Source organism: Ictalurus punctatus, chromosome 7 (genome assembly GCF_001660625.3).
Source record: "Ictalurus punctatus breed USDA103 chromosome 7, Coco_2.0, whole genome shotgun sequence".
Taxonomy (NCBI): domain Eukaryota; kingdom Metazoa; phylum Chordata; class Actinopteri; order Siluriformes; family Ictaluridae; genus Ictalurus; species Ictalurus punctatus.
The window spans coordinates 10,512,543-10,530,099 of NC_030422.2; the positions used below are offsets into that span (position 1 = coordinate 10,512,543).

The 17,557-nt window shown below is 43.8% G+C and overlaps 2 protein-coding genes and 1 long non-coding RNA gene across 4 annotated transcripts in view; 2 read left to right on the plus strand and 1 right to left on the minus strand.

Annotated features, from left to right (window-relative positions):
- The first annotated feature begins 621 nt into the window (after positions 1–621).
- Positions 622–13,150, plus strand: zzz3 (zinc finger, ZZ-type containing 3). 2 transcript variants are annotated; one of them, XM_017471825.3, is made up of 13 exons: positions 692–727; positions 1,791–1,819; positions 3,606–5,074; positions 6,894–7,032; positions 8,282–8,429; positions 8,537–8,661; positions 8,756–8,827; positions 8,938–9,039; positions 9,190–9,285; positions 9,362–9,511; positions 9,989–10,123; positions 10,505–10,605; positions 11,824–13,150. In XM_017471825.3, exons 3-13 carry the CDS (start codon positions 3,669–3,671, stop codon positions 11,966–11,968), a joined length of 2,619 nt encoding a protein of 872 aa, XP_017327314.1. In that variant the 5' UTR covers positions 692–727; positions 1,791–1,819; positions 3,606–3,668; the 3' UTR covers positions 11,969–13,150. The 2 variants fall into 2 exon arrangements, with proteins under 2 accessions (XP_017327313.1, XP_017327314.1); XM_017471824.3 differs by lacking the exon at positions 1,791–1,819 and having other exon boundaries at positions 622–727.
- A 2,520-nt stretch (positions 13,151–15,670) lies between these two features.
- The window catches only part of ak5 (adenylate kinase 5), a 36,271-nt gene continuing 34,384 nt past the window's right edge, over positions 15,671–17,557 (minus strand). Inside the window, exon 14 of the mRNA XM_017471830.3 lies at positions 15,671–17,271. Coding sequence (XP_017327319.1) covers positions 17,206–17,271 — 66 coding nt within the window. The 3' untranslated portion in view covers positions 15,671–17,205. The remainder of the gene's footprint in view (positions 17,272–17,557) is intronic.
- The window catches only part of LOC128633131 (uncharacterized), a 9,074-nt gene continuing 7,231 nt past the window's right edge, over positions 15,715–17,557 (plus strand). The window contains exons 1-2 of the long non-coding RNA XR_008396782.1: positions 15,715–15,790; positions 15,924–16,003. This is a non-coding gene — a long non-coding RNA (uncharacterized LOC128633131). The remainder of the gene's footprint in view (positions 15,791–15,923; positions 16,004–17,557) is intronic.

Genomic DNA, 17,557 nt, shown 5'->3' on the forward strand with positions numbered 1-17,557 from the left:
CACATTTTCTGTTTGTGATGAATAGTAATATTTTATTGTGGTCATGATGTAAGGGGCGGTGCCAATCATATGCAGTGATTGAAGGGGCGGGGCTAAAACACCAAAAAAATCCAAATACGGAATATAGAAAAGAAATCATGGACGTAAAACCATTGAAACACGTCGAATGTACAAATGTTCCTTATTAAATGTCTCATAAGATGCTCACAACAAAATTTGGTCATGTAGAATTTTACAGAATGACTTCAACTCCATATTGTTCCTCACTGGACACTCGTTTGTCAACATTCAGGCCTGAGAAGGAACCTTTTTAGGTCATTATTATTATTATTATTATTATTATTATTAAATCGTGGTGAATGAATGTCTGCCTGGCAGAGCAGCCTGCACTGAGCCACTAGCCAGGCAGCAGACATGGTTTATTAAAGACAATATCACAGTGACACATATTCCCATCACGGCAGGATCTATAATCCGCCAGCACAGTCTATTTGTCTTTCCACACCCGTATTCATTGAAATCCCGCCTCCTGTGCTCCTATTGGCTAGTATCGGCCATCCTCCTGCGATAGGATTGGCTAATGAATCGTTCCCTGCTTAAAAGATGCCCAGTTACAGCAGAGGAGGCGGGGCTTGTCTGAAAATAGGTGGGAAAGAAAAAGTCTCGCAAGTCTGCACAGAAAACATGGCTGCCGCCCAGTGCGCAGCAAACCGTTTGCGGAAATGAGGTAAGTGCAATTCTCGAGCTTCACAAATCGGTTAAAAAAAAACATTTGTTCTCTCGCGTTTTTGTGCGCGTGTCTATCTTAAGATGAGGCTAAACGCATTAAATATTAAACCATCCTACTGGACTGCTACGTCCACAGTGTGCGTGGAATGCAGGAGGGAAAAAGTTGTCGCGCGAAACAATTAGCTAGCGTTAGCTTAGCGTGCTAGCATAAGCTAAGCCAACACAACACCTAGCCAGATATGTGTGCTGTTTATGTTTGACACGACTAATCACGTATAAAGTTTAATTTCTAGACTTCCTGTTCGGTTTGCTTGCAGGTGACGTTTTTATATAGCTAGCTAATCCAGTGCTAGCCTAATACGTATTAGCCGGTTATGCTAAATCGAGTTCGTGCGGGTCCGAAAGCCTTCCCCCCCCTCTCTCTCACACACACTCTCTCGCCGCAAAAGCTCGGATTCAATCTCAAACGCTCGCATGCGCATTTCCCAAGCGCACTACGACAAAGTCTGAACGGACGGCACGCGCGCCCTACGTAGTGCCCTACACGACAAAATAGGAGCGTGTTTTGGGACCGAGCCTGCTAACTAGCCGTGCAACTTGCTCCGGCTAACTTCTCATGAATGACACCGTTATAGCGTTAGCATTTTGGTTAGAATAGCAAACGCTGTTCTATTATTATTATTATTATTATTATTATTAATTATAATTATTAATTAAATAATAATGCATGGTTTTATTTGAAATGTAATGTGTCACAGAGTGAAATAAAATGTTGAGCTTGTCGCTTTTTAATTTCCGTTGGGAATGCGGTTGCTAGTTTAGCAGGAGGTGAGGTGTTAGCTAGCAACACGTTTGTTTTTGTTCACGTCTAGCCGGAGGAGTGAAGCGTTAAATATGCGTATTAAAATGAGATTTATGTTTTAATGTATGTTAATTATGAAGTGCTCGTCTCGTGAGTTGTGGAAACCCGGCTTAGACACACACACACACTGCACAGGGGGCCTGATAATTGATAAACCAGGAGAATCTTCTGGTTGCTGGTTTTTTTTTCTTTTCTGCAGGTGAAATGATTTCCTAGTCAGGAATAAAGGTGAGTTCACGACTTGTAAATAGTGTCTGCAGCTTCATGAGGTTCTCTGGGAGTCCTCTTAAATCCTGAATTAAACCTGTATAACTGTTTGCTGCCACAAATTCCTTGTTGTGTGTGTTAAAGGAGAAGTCCACCGTGTAACACATTAAACGTGTTTCTACAGAAATATTCCTGAAGTGTTTGGTGAACTTGCTCCTGGTTTGTTGCTGCATACGGTATTTGCATTATCGCTGTCACAAGATCGCCGTCTGACGTCACAGGCGGACTTTCACGAACATGATGTGGTTTAATCCCGGCGTTCCGAATGTTGAACTTCTGAGGTTTTTAAGTTAAGTAAAATGAATGCTCGCTGTAATAACTTGTCTGCGAAACCCCAGACAACCCCGAAAACCCGAAAACGGTGTTTAGCGCCTGTGCAGGATCGGAGAGACATCTGGACGGATCTTTTCCGACTTCCTGGGTCTCACTTGGTCATGAACAGAGCATTAAGGCAGTCAAGTGATTTTGTTGTCACGGTTGCCGTACGTATTCCCCCCTTCACATGTTCATGCTGCAGTACGCTGCTACGAATTATCATTCGAAAGTACGCCAAAATACAGATCGTCAAAATACCCCTCCCCCCAAATAAACAACTAATAATAATAATAATAATAATAATGAAGGAATAATTGACGAATGAATCCAGAATGATCAGTTGGTTTTGAAGTCTTGTGTATTAATGAACTCTCTGGAAGCCCCGCCCCCTCTCACTGTTTAAAGTTAGCATCGTTTCAGTCAGTGCTGTTGTTTCGAACTCTATGCGAGTCTTTTTTGTGGGTGGGATTTTCCTTCTTGTATATCCTGAAACGTATTCTTTCTTAATGTATTTTACACGTTCCCTGGGATTGGGTTCAAGTTCCCCCGCGACCCCGAAGAAGGAGTAAGTCGTAGAAGATGGATGGATGGATGTATTTTACACTTTTTTTTTTTTTAAAGACAATGAAACATATAGAAGGTTTAAATATATAATATTATTTGACCCTGAGCTAGAAGAACGTGGCTCGACATCTACTATCGTGGGTGTAAAAAAGTTTCTCATTTTATTTATTTATTTATTTTCCAGCGTGAGAGATGACAACTAATGAAACGTGTGCATGCGGTTGAGGTGTGAATGGAAAATCTTGAAGGAATCGGATAGATAGATAGGTTCTGTTTGTTATAAACAAGGACCGATCACACAAGCGTTTAACCATAATAAGGTTAAGGAAGTCATCATCGTGTCCTTTTGACACATGATCGAATGTCGGAGCTCACTGGCAGATGTTTTGTGGACGGGGACGGTCTATCGTTTTAGTCTCGAGTTGCAGTAATTGGATACGACCTGTTTAAATCCCACAGCTTGCATTCGACATTTAAGTCGGCCTCATTTCACAGAAAGATTGGATGGAAATTGCCTGGAAATCTTCGCCGGTGCCTGGTTCTCCACTGGACAGCTTTGGTTTATTTATTTATTTATTTATTTATTTCTAAAAAGCCTCTGTGTAGCTCAGATAACAGAAAAACTGCGTTTTCTGGCAGCAGTGAGCTTTTTGTATGTATGATGCAGATAAGGGCAGTAAAGGAGAACGACGGTTAAAATCTGTCTGGCCAGATACGTTTTTATCTCATTGTGCTAACGCTGACAGGCATTTTCCCGACTGCTCGGTTCTGCGTTTTGTGGAACACGCTCTGCGAGTGCTGTTGGTGTTTGAGACAGAACCAGCCCGTATGGGAACGTAACAGTTTTGTTGTTTTTTGTCTTTTTTAGGTGCCCATATTCTGCTGAAGAGGAGAGCACCAGGATGAGGAGTCAGTAGGCAGCCTCCATAGTATGGCCGCGTCCCGTTCTTCGCGCGTCACAAGATCATCAGTGGGGTTAAATGGATTGGACGAGAACTTTTGTGGCCGAACCCTCAGGAACCGCAGCATCGCACAGCCGGAGGAGACCTCGCCTCCTCCTACACCCAGAACTCGATTGCCCTCGAAGAAGCAGGACTACCAGCAGGGTGGGACTCAGTCGGGGAAGGTAGCCGAAGCCGAGTCCTTGCCCGCCCACAGGAAACGGGGCTTGTCCGTCTCCGAGAAAGACGAGCCGGAGAGGCCGGACGCCTCCGAAAGAGTTCGGGTTGGAGTAGGACAAGAAGCCTCCCCTTCCCTGAAGAGGGCTAAGCGGTGCGCTCGCTCAGGGGAATCCCAAGGAACCGAGGAGGAACCATCTCCCAAACCTGAGAGCCCTGATCCGGCTTCAGGCAAGGGCAATGATGAGGACTTTAAATCGGACTTTGCTTCAAACTCGCCCTCAGATTCGGGCTTGGCGCTGTCTGTCAGCCTCGACAAAGAGTGCGAGGAGGAAAAGGATGAGGACAAGGAGCACAGTCTTTCTTTGCCAGGCAGCGAGTCCCACAAGGCAACCAATGGCCTGGATGAGGTCCATAAGAAAGACTTAGAATCTGCAGCCTTGCTTGCAGAGCCCTGTGCCTGCTCCACCACACTCACGAACAGTCCCTCGCTGCTCAATGGCAGCCAAGTGGCAGCTTCAACCCTGGACCCCATTGTGCCTTGTACATCCCCGCTTCTTAAACCGGTGGACGAGTCCAATGGCCCTCAGGCCGACAGAGAGAGGAACTGCTCAGCCGAGGAGGCCTCCGAAGCTGTTCTGTCTCTGGAACCGGAGGTCGAGGTTGAGGTAGACGTCGTCGGGGATACTGGCCCGGTCCAGGACGAGCATGTGGCTGAGGAGAGCACTAACGGTGGCCTGCTTGTGGATCTGCAGGACCCTTCAGACGATTGCTCAAATATCTCAGGGGAAACAGCAGGGCTAACCTCCCAGCTTCCCGCAGAGCCGCCTTCCTTCACAGAGCCTCAAGAGCATAGATATACCTTGAGGACTTCCCCTCGGCGCACTTCCTGTGTTAGTGGGCCAAGATGCAGCTCCCCCAAGCCTGGTTCCCCTCACACGGATAACGGATTACTGAAGGACGACGTCGCGGTAGTTCCTCTCGACTCTGATGACTCGGCCTGCCATAAAGAACCTCGGACTGACGGGCCAAGTCTCGTTAGCGAGGCAGACAGCGAACTCTCCGAACACGTAGGGGCCAAGGTCAGTGAAGACACTGGCTTATTGGATAGTCGAGGTTCCAGATCCACCAAAGAACCAGAGGAGGAAGATGCAGAGGAGGACGATCCTGATGTCTACTATTTCGAGTCTGATCACTTGGCTCTCAAACACAACAAAGAGTAGGTGGAGCGTTCTGTTTGTCATGCGAACTGCTTGTAGTCTTTTTGTGTCTACTTTTTTTAATACATGGTTTGAATTGTGATATTTTATATTACTGATGATATTAGCGATGTACATCTGATCTAAATAAGGTCAAGTGTGTATATTAGTAAGTACGTGTATGCTGTGCTAATTTTTATTTATTTATTTATTTTTGTCTGCATTGCACCTCCTCGTAGATTTGTTTTGGCTTAAAGGATTTAAAGTGCTACAAGTCTTGCTTATGATGTAAATCAGTCTTCACAGGGAGCTGCGCATAAACGACGCCCTATGAGCCGATCATTCGTCTCGTCCTGTTTTATACGTTGCAGCGTTTAGCCGAGGCTTAGCGAAGATTTATGCTCGGTAATTTCCGTGCCTGTGGCTGGAAAGGCAGTTGGCGCGGCCTGCTGCCGGTGGACAGGTTGTGTCAGGTCATGCCCAGCTGGTTCGTCCCCTGACGCTGTGGCAGGGTCGTAACGCTGCCAACTGCACGGCCTTATGGTTTGGAGGAACAGCAAGTCTACGAAGGAATCAATCCACACGAACAGCGCTTTTGAAAATATCTCCATCCGTAATAATATGCTCGCACGACCACACCGACTCTGTCGAAGGTAAACATTAATGGCTTAACATTATCGAGCGGTAGAGGTAGACTACTCGAATTGGCGGAATTGCAGTTGTTTGAAATCGAAATTGTTACCACAGTTATGTCTGTCTGTTAACTAGAGTTTTTAGCCGCGTTCCTGCTTGACACATGTGAATCGACGAGGGCTTTGCGATGACGTCTTGAACATGACGTTTCTTCGGAAAATCTGCAGTCACGATGGAAAAATCGCACGCTCCTCAGAATATTGGGTGATTTTTATTTGTTAAATTTTTTTTCTGCGATCTGCAATTTCTGCGATCGCTCAATCCCAGATAGTCCGATTGTATACCACTGACGACCTGCTCAACGGCCTCGATAAATCGAGTCCTTGGACGTTCTGACCAACACATATGACGTCAGCGTTTTTCATAAACTTATAAGAAAGTATGGGAACGTTAAAACGATGGACCCAGTGAGATTGATATCTGTATACGTGTGGGCTGGGCATTATTGTTCAACTCCAAGCTGGATCCCTAAGTCTTTGGTTTTATCGTATCTGCAACTCAGACAACTGAAAATCAGTTTGATTGACCGCATTTATTTAAAACTAATTTCATCAGGAAGTGATTCTTGGCAGCATGTTAATTTGAGCGCTGAGATTTTTCTCCCTTGTCGCTTTGGTAGAAATGATTTGGACCACACTCTGGTGGTAGTACAGTCCCGTCATGGGCCAAGACTTGACCCAGAGCCGTGCATAATAGATACATAACCTCTGTAGCTTCCTGTGCTTATCCTGTGGTTTAAGCTGGCTATTTTTAAAGCATTCAAAGGAAGAAGGATACATGCATTCCTGTTTTGAGGAAGTTTCTAATTACGTATTTATTAAAATCCAGCGCTTGCAGGCTGCATTCGATTTTCCATCCATGACACGTTGGGCATGGACCTCTGTCCCATCCTCGTGATCCGAGTAGTTCTCGATCCGTCGCGTGCCTAATTGAAAGGTCACGTTTCTAGACCAGTCATGTTTTGTTGGGTTTCTCTTGCCTTGTTGGTTTTCACTTCGGTACATGCCGCCGTATCGATTTGTCTTTCACACGGCGAATGGTTTTTAACGTGAAGTCGTATAAAGACGGCACCGTTCCGCAAACAAACTGATGCTAGGTGTCGATAACCCTCGAGATTCACTGTTCTCCTCGTCCTCCACTTTTAAGCTATCAGAGACTGCTCCAGACCATCGGCGTGTTGGAGGCTCAGAGAACCCAGGCCATCCTGGATCTGGAGGCACTGGCTCGCCACCAGAAGCAGGCCCTGGCCAACCCCGTTGCCTTCGTGGACCAGCTTCAGAAGCAGGTGAGGTGTCATCTCAGTGCACACACATATGTAAGCATCTGTGAAGATCTTGTCATAGAGAACCAGTCGAAAAACGCTCTTCATCTTGTTGATTAGCGGCACATTTAGAAAGTGGCGAACAGTATGGAAGGTCTTTATTAACTTCTTTTCCCGGTAGCCAAAAAATGGCATTTTTGTCTGTTTTAGGTGTACCTGTGTTCAGCATTGATTTGTTTTGTGATCTCACACACCACAGTAGTGGTTAATGGTCATATGAATGTAGACACTTAAGACTTTAAGAATTAGCAGTTATTTCAAGAATTTCTTCTTTTACCTAACCTACCTGGGCAATGTACTCAGAATTTTTTTTTTTTTTTTTTTTTTTTTTAAATATAAAAAAAAATTGTTTACTTTTAACACACATGTTATATCTTCACAGCAAATGTTGATATCAACCCCATTCCTGGTCTCAAAGGTGCCCCATGTACTTGTCCATGAACACCCAAAATATGACGAAGTTATCTCTAACCACTAAAATTGTGTGTGAGGTAAAATCCTCTCCAAAATGGCACCAAACGTCTCCAAATGACATAAAACCTCTCTAAATGGCTCAAAGCTTATAAAAATGGCACAAAGCCTTTAAAAATTGCAGACTTCTATAAATAGCAAATGTGTTTTTTTTGTTTTTTTTTTAAGGCACAAAATAACCTCTCCAAATGGCACCAAACGTCTCCAAATGGCAGAAAATGAAAACAAATGTCAGTAGCATGAACTCTGTTACACAATGTGTAATTTCACACACACAAAAAAAGTCCGAAACATACTTATAAAATATAATGTTTATTAAAAATAGTGCCAGAGCCCCAGGTGAAGGAGCACTTGCTCTCCTAATGGCTCAAATGATAGACACACAAGTGACCCCTCTCCTCTGACTTCTCTGGGGGGTAGATAGAGCGGTCAGTTTTGCAGTGGAAACCTCCATGTACGTAAACACGTGTTATGCGAAATAGCTGATTCAGGGCAGCACTAAATGTAAAAAATAAAAATTACAATTTTTTTCAATTATTAACATTTTGCAGATTGTGCAAGTGGGGGTGTAGATTTCTGAGCACAACTGTATTAAGTGACATGGCAGATTCGAGACATTAAAGATCCAGGGCTACATACTGACAGATTTAAGAGTCAGGAAAATGTCCTCCATTCAGTTACGAAAAAAAAAACTAAAAGCTGGTGAGGTACTCGATTTATAAATTATGAATTCGTTTCGTAGGTGGAGTTGGGCTTGCCCTGTCCTCAGAGAGTCGTCCAGCTCCCCGAAATCGCATGGGACCAATACACCTCAGGCCGCGGTGAATTCGAAAGGGACTTCAGCGACGAGAAGCGCAAGACGAGGCGGTTGAAGTTAATCTTCGACAAAGGTATCCATGTTTATCTTGCTGTTTTTGCAGGACGCGACCGATCAGACACGGGAGTGTTTTTGTTACGGTGATCGTCGGTGTTGACTTACGCTGCTGTCTGCTTTCAGTGGGATTACCAGCAAGACCGAAAAGTCCAGCTGATTCCAAGAAGGAGAGCGACGTCTCCACTCTGTACTCGTCTCTGCCCTCCAGTGACGCCCCGGAGCACGGCATGCTCGGGAACAGGACGCAGGTGAGCCTCGCCTCGTTCATGCACCGTTCAGAGAGAGTCGCTCGTGTAGACGCGGTTCATATCAAGCTGCTGCGTTTTCATGTGCTTTTCATAGATGATCAGAGGGAGACCGTATCACCAGAGCAAACCGGACACGTTTAACCAGCTGTGGACGGTGGAGGAGCAGGTATCGAGGCGGTCCGCTCGGAACATCCGCTCAAATCCAGCTGTTTAGATGTTTTGCATATCGAGTGCAGGGTCGTGTAAAACACTTCCTGTCCTTCCTGTTCACCGTAGAAAAAGCTGGAGCAGTTGCTCCTCAAGTTCCCGCCCGAGGAGGTGGAGTCTAAACGGTGGCAGAAGATCGCAGACGAGCTGGGGAACAGGACGGCCAAACAGGTGCCGCTTCAGCAGCACGTGGCTGTCGTCACGTCCCGAACGTGTCTAAAATGAATTCCTCCACATCTGCATGTGTAATGCAAAAACGGTCTGATTGATTTATTTATTTATTAAATTTTCTCAGCAGCCCCGTTTCCATCTCCTCTGCAGGTCGCCAGCCGAGTGCAAAAGTATTTCATTAAACTGACGAAGGCGGGAATTCCAGTTCCGGGACGAACTCCGAACCTGTGCATGTACAACAAAAAGGTCCGTCTCCGTTTCTTTAGAAATTGGTCGCCCTCCGATCGTATTCTTATCCTCCTTGTTTGTTTTTCTTTCTCAGACCTCGAATAAGAGGCAGCATCACCTGAACAAGCACCTGTACCGGCCCTCCACCTTCCTGACGTCCTACGAGCCGCCCGTCTACATGGAGGACGAGGACGAGCGCTCGAGCTTCGTCTGCGGTCTGCAGGATGGCGCGGCCAACGATTCGGTCAGCAGGTTTAAACGGCACGCAACAACAAACATCGTATAGTCTAATAGAATAATAAATAATAATAATAATAACAATGCGTGTAAACAAAATGGGGATATACCACTGATAAATGATTCAAGGCAACGTAAGACGTTTCTACCCTGATTTGGCTACACGATATGTCCAAAAGTATGTGGACACCCATTGAGTGGTCTTCTATGGATCAAATGCTTCCATCAAACTGTAGAAATCCAATTCTGCGAGGTTTCCACCCATCAGATCGTAATCGAAACGCTTCTTCAGGATCGAATCCGCTTACCCGACTCCAAACCGGGTCTGCAGTTCGATTTCCTTATACGGTCGCGACGCCAGCCTTAAATAAATCAACCGCAATCCTCTAAATATGGCCAATTAAGACTCTTGTGTTACGTTTCATATTTTTGGTTACGACGTTGCAATAGCGTCAATACGTCCTCCATGACTTCTCTGTTTCAGGACGAGGACGTCGTACCGGTGGAGCTGAGGCACCTGCCAGAGTACAAAGAGCTGCAGGAGCTGAAAAGACTCAGGAAGCGGAAGATCCACGAGCTCCAGAGCGAGAGCACCCTCGCACAGCACGTAGGCTACAAGGTACAAAATAAACTTTAAAAAAAAAATGCTTTGGTATCGGTGTTCTAACCTGTTGTGTAATCATGCAATTACTAATGCATAGTAAAGACCGCTTTTATAATGTGTCATTTTTATTCATTTATTTAATTATTTTACCATTACGGCGATGTGTGGAATGCAAGCTAACTAGTTACGGATGCATTCATGGGTCATTATAACTGTGACCTTTGTCAAAAGTGTTGAAACTTTCAGGCTTAATTATTTTCTTATGAAATATGAGATAAATTTGAGTATATTCAAGATTTTCACTTGGTAAGATATTAGGAGGCATTTGGATGTGTTTCTCAGCCTAGTGTCCAACTCGTAGGTGGTTGTGTGTGTGTGTGTGTGCTCCTCCCCCAGTGCGATATGTGTGGCATAGAGCCGATCCAGGGCGTACGGTGGCACTGCCAGGACTGCCCCCAGGACAACGCCGTCGACTTCTGCGCCAACTGTGCCGACTGGTCAGATCCGTTCTGCTTATCTGCACCACCACCTGTCTCTTTACTACACATCTGATGCACACACATACACACTATAGCGAGATGATGTCTAACACTGTATTCTTCAATTGACCTTGATAAAAGCGCTCGATATTCACAGACCATCGATGGATCGACCGCTTTTGAATCGGTTAAACGATTACAGCGTGTTGTTTCGCACGGTGTATTATTCAGCACGTGTCGTTTAAAAGGATTCATTGTTTTGGGCCATGTGTCCATCTTGTACATATCGTCCTAACCCACTACTGCACGAATGATTACATTTCCATAAATAAATGTTTTTAATGGAATTTTATTATTTGAGTTCGTGCTTCTGATTGAAATTTTCCTTAAATTTGAAAAATTTTTGAATGAAGAAGAATGGATTTTAGGTGGGGTAGTTGGTAAATGGTTGCTGTACGCCAACAATGTGCAGTGGTGGAACGTTTCGTATCTCATCATATAGTCACAAAATAACACGCAGTGCACGAGATTACATTTCCAGTTACAGTTGTAAAAAGTATGTGGATAGAAAAATGAGATCCAGACTCGTTTTGGGTGAAGTGGATGTTTTTAATTTTTTCTCTTGAAGCATACATTTTAGAAAATAACGTGCAATTGCAAAAACGTCTGAAACAGCGACAGATGTTTTTTTTTACTTCGAATGTGGGGGGGGGGGTGGTGTAAATATCCTGTTAGAGAAGCATAGTGTATTTTATTTATTTTTCGTCTGTATGCCTTTTTCAGTTCACAAACGCATGTACTTCTGTTCCGTTACCGCAGTTAGGTTTTTAACAAATTTAACATAATACTCAAAACGTATAAAGTTGTTTAAACAACAAAAAATGTCATTGATGTTAACTTATTTCAGATAGTGTTTAAATTTTTTTTTCCTCCTTGAAGTAGTTCTGCCTAAATATTGAAAAATGAATCAAGCCATGTCACATGACCTTGCACTTCCTGGTCATGTGACATGGTGCTTTTTTCTGTTGTGTCAAAATGCTGATTAAAGCCGCCTTTTCCTTGTTACATAGGAAAAACAGTAGTTCTGTGTTCTCGCCTGTCAAAAATATTTGAGATATTTTAATTGTTGCCATACGGCAACGCCATCCAGTAAATGAATCCGTGCAGACTAAACAGTTTATTTGGTCTTGTTCAGCCCTTTTTCTAATCTCGACCCCTGAACTCTTCGTCCTCCAGCGCGTTCAAGACGGACACGCACACGCCGAGTCACCGCCTGGAGCCGGTCCAGCAGGTCGAGGGCTTCCTGGACAGAGACTACTGCTTGCCTGCAAGCGCTGCCTACAACTACCTGGACCCCAACTACTTCCCTGCCAACAGATGACAGGAGCGAGGCAGGGCCGCTCGAACCCGGGGCCGGACTCGCTTCGTCCACTCACCAGAGGCAGATCTGCTTACAGCAGGAGGACCCTGAACCACCGCTCTACCTGAGCTCACACGCCATTGTCAACGCAAAAAGGGAGGGAGCGACGTCCCAAACCGTCTCCGCTCTCCGTCACCCAGCTGCTGTCAAGCCTTTGTGTGTGTGTGTGTGTGTGTGTGTGTGTGTGTGTGTGTGTGTGTGTGAGAGAGAAGGTGGAAATGAAAAGGGACTCGGTGCTGACTTTCCATTCACGCCAGGTTTTTAACCAGGAGGATTTGCTAACAAATCAGACGTTCTTAATTTACAGACCCTGAACACACTTTTACTAGAAGCTGCTTTTTTTTTTTCTTCTTTTTCCCTCTCTTTTTCTTCTCCCCCTTCCCCCTCTTTCACACCCCAAGACCTTACATCATGATGTCGATCATGTGTTTGATGTTGTTTTTGTTTAATGTTAAAGCTCCAGCCCATGAAGCACTACAGCACGGACAAGACCAGCTGAGAGACGCACTTGGTAGGTGTCAGTAGCGTATGGGGTGTCGTTTTCTTTCTCTCAGTCTCTCTCGCTCTCTTTCTCTCTCTTTCTCTCTCGTATCCCTTCCTCCTCACGTCTTCTCGGTGTGTACTGTCGTCGATCATGTGGAGTATACAAACGTACAGTGAGTTTAGCCAGTCGTAGGTGCTGTGCCATTTTTGTTCTTCCGTTCTTCTTGTTTTGTTTTTTTTTAGCGTCCGGATGATTCCATGTCACTCGTTTTAGGGAAAAAAAAGACAGAAAATGAAATGGTGGGAAAATCTGCCCAGTCAGCTCACTTCTTACTTTCGTTTTTTTCCCCTTTCCCCTGCCTCATGGTCCACGACAAAGTGTATTTTTATTAATCTATTTAAACGGCATTGATGCCAGAAAAGATGATCCGGAGGTGGTGCCAGTTGTCGTCCACCCGGTGTTATTTTATACACAGATTTCGTTGTGCTTTCCATGTAGACCATTTTGTATTGGATTTAGTTTTGTCCCCCCCCCCCTCTTTTTGCTCCTCCCGTCCCCTGCTTCAATATCAGTGTATAACAGTCTGTTCTTAAATAATGTTCACATGTTAGAGGAGAACTGTGGAAATAAAAGTATGTGAAAAGTCTTTCTACACCACACGCCTGCGCTCTTGTCCTTCACTTCGCCTCCTCTCTCTCTCTGAAGAACGAATGCTCGAACGCCAGCTTCTTCCTCCCTCAAGAAGTCGAAATATAAAGATACTAATACACGTGAAATAACGAGTTTTCTCTTCCTGTAGCGTGAAGAATTATTCTATAACATTTAGGATTTAAACGTTTGCATACGCCTGTTATAATGGATATGAATATGTAGATCAATGTAGCTAAAAACAAAATAAAAAATAATATCCAGTAACAGCAGGGGAAAAAATGTTAAATGAAAAATGGACGTTCTGTATACTAGATTTTCTGGTGAGTAGATTTAATGATTAAATTATGTTTTGTTTAATTATTTATTTTGTTTGGGCATCAAACTTTTTTTATTGTAATTTTTCAATTCATAATTTCAACATTCTAAAACATTTTTTCAAAATAAAAAAAAAAGGTTTAATTGATCACTTCTTATTTGAGTTAGATTTTTTATATATTAATGAAAAATAACATTTGGAATAAAATATTAAACATAATCATTTATATATGTGTGTATGTGTATATGTGTGTATATATATATATATTACACACACACACAGTATCTCACAAAAGTGAGTACACGCCTCACATTTTTGTAAATATTGATGATATCTTTTCATGTGACAACACTGAAGAAATGACACTTTGCTACAGTGTAAAGTAGTGAGTGTACAGCTTGTGTAACAGTGTAAATTTGCTGTCTGCTCAAAATAACTCAATACACAGCCAACAAAAGTGAGTACACCCCTAAGTGAAAATGTCCAAATTGGGCCCAATTTCCCCGCTGTCATGTGACTTGTTAGTGTTACAAGGTCTCAGGTGTGAATGGGGAGCAGGTGTGTTAAATTTGGTGTCATCGCTCTCACACTCCCTCATACTGGTCACTGGAAGTTCAACATGGCACCTCATGGCATAGAACTCTCTGAGGATGTGAAAAAAGAATTGTTGCTCTACATAAAGATGGCCTAGGCTATAAGAAGATTGCCAAGACCCTGACACTGAGCTGCAGCACGGTGGCCAAGACCATACAGCGGTTTAACCGGACAGGTTCCACTCAGAACAGGCCTCACCATGGTCGACCAAAGAAGTTGAGTGCACGTGCTCAGCGTCATAGCCAGAGGTTGTCTTTGGGAAACAGACGTATGAGTGCTGCCAGCATTGCTGCAGAGGTTGAAGGGGTGGGGGGTCAGCCTGTCAGTGCTCAGACCATACACCACACACTGCATCACATTGGTCTGCATGGCTGTCGTCCCAGAAGGAAGCCTGTTCTAAAGATGATGCACAAGAAAGCCCGCAAACAGTTTGCTGAAGACAAGCAGACTAAGGACATGGATTACTGGAACCATGTCCTGTGGTCTGATGAGACCAAGATAAACTTATTTGGTTCAGATGGTGTCAATCGTGTGGCGGCAACCAGGTGAGGAGTACAAAGACAAGTGTGTCTTGCCTACAGTCAAGCATGGTGGTGGGAGTGTCATGGTCTGGGGCTGCATGAGTGCTGCCGGCACTGGAGAGCTACAGTTCATTGAGGGAACCATGAATGCCAACATGTACTCTGACATACTGAAGCAGAGCATGATCCCCTCCCTTCGGAGACTGGGCCGCAGGGTAGTATTCCAGTATGATAACGACCCAAACACACCTCCAAGACGACCACTGCCTTGCTAAAGAAGCTGAGGGTGAAGGTGATTGACTGGCCAAGCATGTCTCCAGACCTAAACCCTGTTGAGCATCTGTGGGTCTCTAACATCCACCAGCTCCGTGACGTCATCATGGAGGAGTGGAAGAGGACTCCAGTGGCAACCTGTGAAGCTCTGGTGAACTCCATGCCCAAGAGGGTTAAGGCAGTGCTGGAAAATAATGGTGGCCACACAAAATAGTGACACTTTGGGTCCAATCTGGACATTTTCACTTAGGGGTGTACTCACTTTTGTTCACTTTTGTTGCCAGAGGTTTAGACATTAATGGCTGTGTGTTGAGTTATTTTGAGGGGACAGCAAATTTACACTGTTACACAAGCTGTACACTCACTACTTTACACTGTAGCAAAGTGTCATTTCTTCAGTGTTGTCACATGAAAAGATGTAACAAATATTTACAAAAATGTGAGGGGTGTACTGACTTTTTGAGATACTGTGTGTGTATATGCTTGTCTGTCAAACGTTTAGAATGTTTTAATATTTAAAAAAAAATTAATAATTGTGACTTATTAAATAATCCCAAATGTGCAACATTATCTCTTTAAAATTAAAAAATCGAATAATCGTGAAAAGTAAAAAGATTCACACCGTGGCCACAAGATGGAGCTGTTAGTCAACGCCATCCTCATTAAACGTTAAACCTCAATATTTTAATATTATTGTTATGAGTGACTGTATTGGTATATATCTGACTCTGGTGGATGGGGGTGCAATATAAAGGACAAGTTCAAAACATAGTAAATGTCTGAATGGGATTGTAGATGGTAACCATGGCGACCACGCAAACCAGTTTACAACGTATGAAATGATTTTTTATTTCATTCAAACATTTCAGAAGGAAAATACAATAACAGGATTTCAGCGTGAAACTCAACTCCTCCACGGTTTAAAAGCCTGTAGCCAGACACAGGTAAATACAAATACGAAGCCTGTGAAGTTTTTTTTTTTTTCTTCTTCTTTTTTTTCTTTTTTTTTTCTTTTCCATTTTTACACAAAAGCGACTGGTTTTATTGATCGTTGATGCTTTTCTGACATGCTTACAGAGCAGGAAGAGATGAGAGTGACAGAGAGAGAGAGAGAGAGAGAGGGATGCTCCATCAATATGTAATAATACAGATACGCAGTAAGTATACATTTCATAGATAGATATCCGTGTTAGCGTCCCACACCATTCAAACTTGCCCCCCCTGTAAAACGTTTGATATCCCACATTGTCATGGGATCATGGGAAGAAGAAAAATAGGTTCTCTTGAATGTTTTTTTTTTTTTGTCCCCTTTCCTTTGTTTTTAATGATATTGGGATGTTCACCATTTCGAACGTACAACCGTCTTACCCTGAAAGTCATTTATTATATTTTAAGAAAATCTAATAATAATAATAATTAGAATGTCCTTGACACCTTCCTTGGCTCAATTTTGTGTGTTAGTCAAGTCTATGCTAAAAACAAACAATTCAACCTGTTACTCGTTTAAGAATGCGAGAGGGGAAAAAAAAAAAACCTCATAGCCGTCATCTGCAAGAGAAGCGTTACGAAGTCACGGGGTCATCCAAACCCCCCCCCCCCCCCCCCCCCCCCCCCCCAAAAAAAAAAAGCCTGTTCTCCGATGATGGATAATTCGTCTTGTCTCTTACAGACGAACCAGATTTTCTCTTTTGAACCCTGGTTATCGGACACTTCTCCATGATTGATTTTACTTATTGAATTTTTTTTTTTTCCAGAAAGGTTTTGTAGTTTTATTTAAACGTTTCAATTTATACTTTTAATGCTCGAAAAAAAAAAATAATTCCCACCAGCATCGTTTTAAACTTGAATTGAAATTCTCCGCAGTGAATTTGAAGATCGCTGCCGTAACAACTTCGATGCTTCGTTTCCCTGCCTCGGTCGGTATTCCGACATGTAAAAAAAATCAATAAAGAATCTCCTGCATTATGATTGGCTAGCAGGTTTACAGTATCGTAAGCCACGCCCACCGTTGCTTATTATTCTGTATTCGATCTCGCCAAGACTTCGTACTTGCTAGCCGATCTAATACGGGAGGCGGAGTTTGTCGGAACACGGCCGGAGAGAGGAAATAACATGACGCGACGCAAATTCTCGCCCCTCGTTCAGTCCATGCTAGGCGGAGCTAAAGCACTTCATACAGAGAGCTAGCGGTAGCGGAGCAGATTCGAATCGGATCAGAATGCTATGTACAGCAGAGCGTAAAGTCACAGCTTGTTGCCAGGTTCCTTTTCCTACGTGATGTGATGGTGGTGGGTGGATGCGCGATGGATGAGTAAGTGCAGGATACTGGTGCGTGGTGTTCTGTAGAGTTCCGTGGTGTTTAACACGCGTCCAGGACCAGGCAGATCTGCTCGAACACATCGTCAGGGGGCTGTTCTGCATCAATCTACACACACAGATAAAAATGTTTGGATTCTTGTAATGAAAAGTAGGCCACCAAGCCACATGAGACATCCGTCACACATTCGAATCGCGACAGTACAGCCACAGCGCACTCCCAACTCCGTTCCTCCTTATGTACTGATCTGTAAGGAGTAGAACACTCGGGATGTGCCCTTATAGGAAAATAATCAGCGATGGGCTGATGGGAAGCAGCTGAGACAAAGCGTAGCTACCAGTAGCGCTCTACCTGCGTGTCCCAAAGTGTTTTATTCTTCTTATACCACAGCAGC

Excerpts from the sequence above, each read along its gene's own strand:
- zzz3 (XM_017471824.3), top strand. The coding sequence starts at position 3,669 with ATGGCCGCGTCCCGTTCTTCGCGCGTCACAAGATCATCAGTGGGGTTA. Across the intron at positions 5,075-6,893 it reads GCTCTCAAACACAACAAAGA|CTATCAGAGACTGCTCCAGA; the intron begins GTAGGTGGAGCG and ends TCCACTTTTAAG. Across the intron at positions 8,662-8,755 it reads TGCTCGGGAACAGGACGCAG|ATGATCAGAGGGAGACCGTA; the intron begins GTGAGCCTCGCC and ends TGCTTTTCATAG.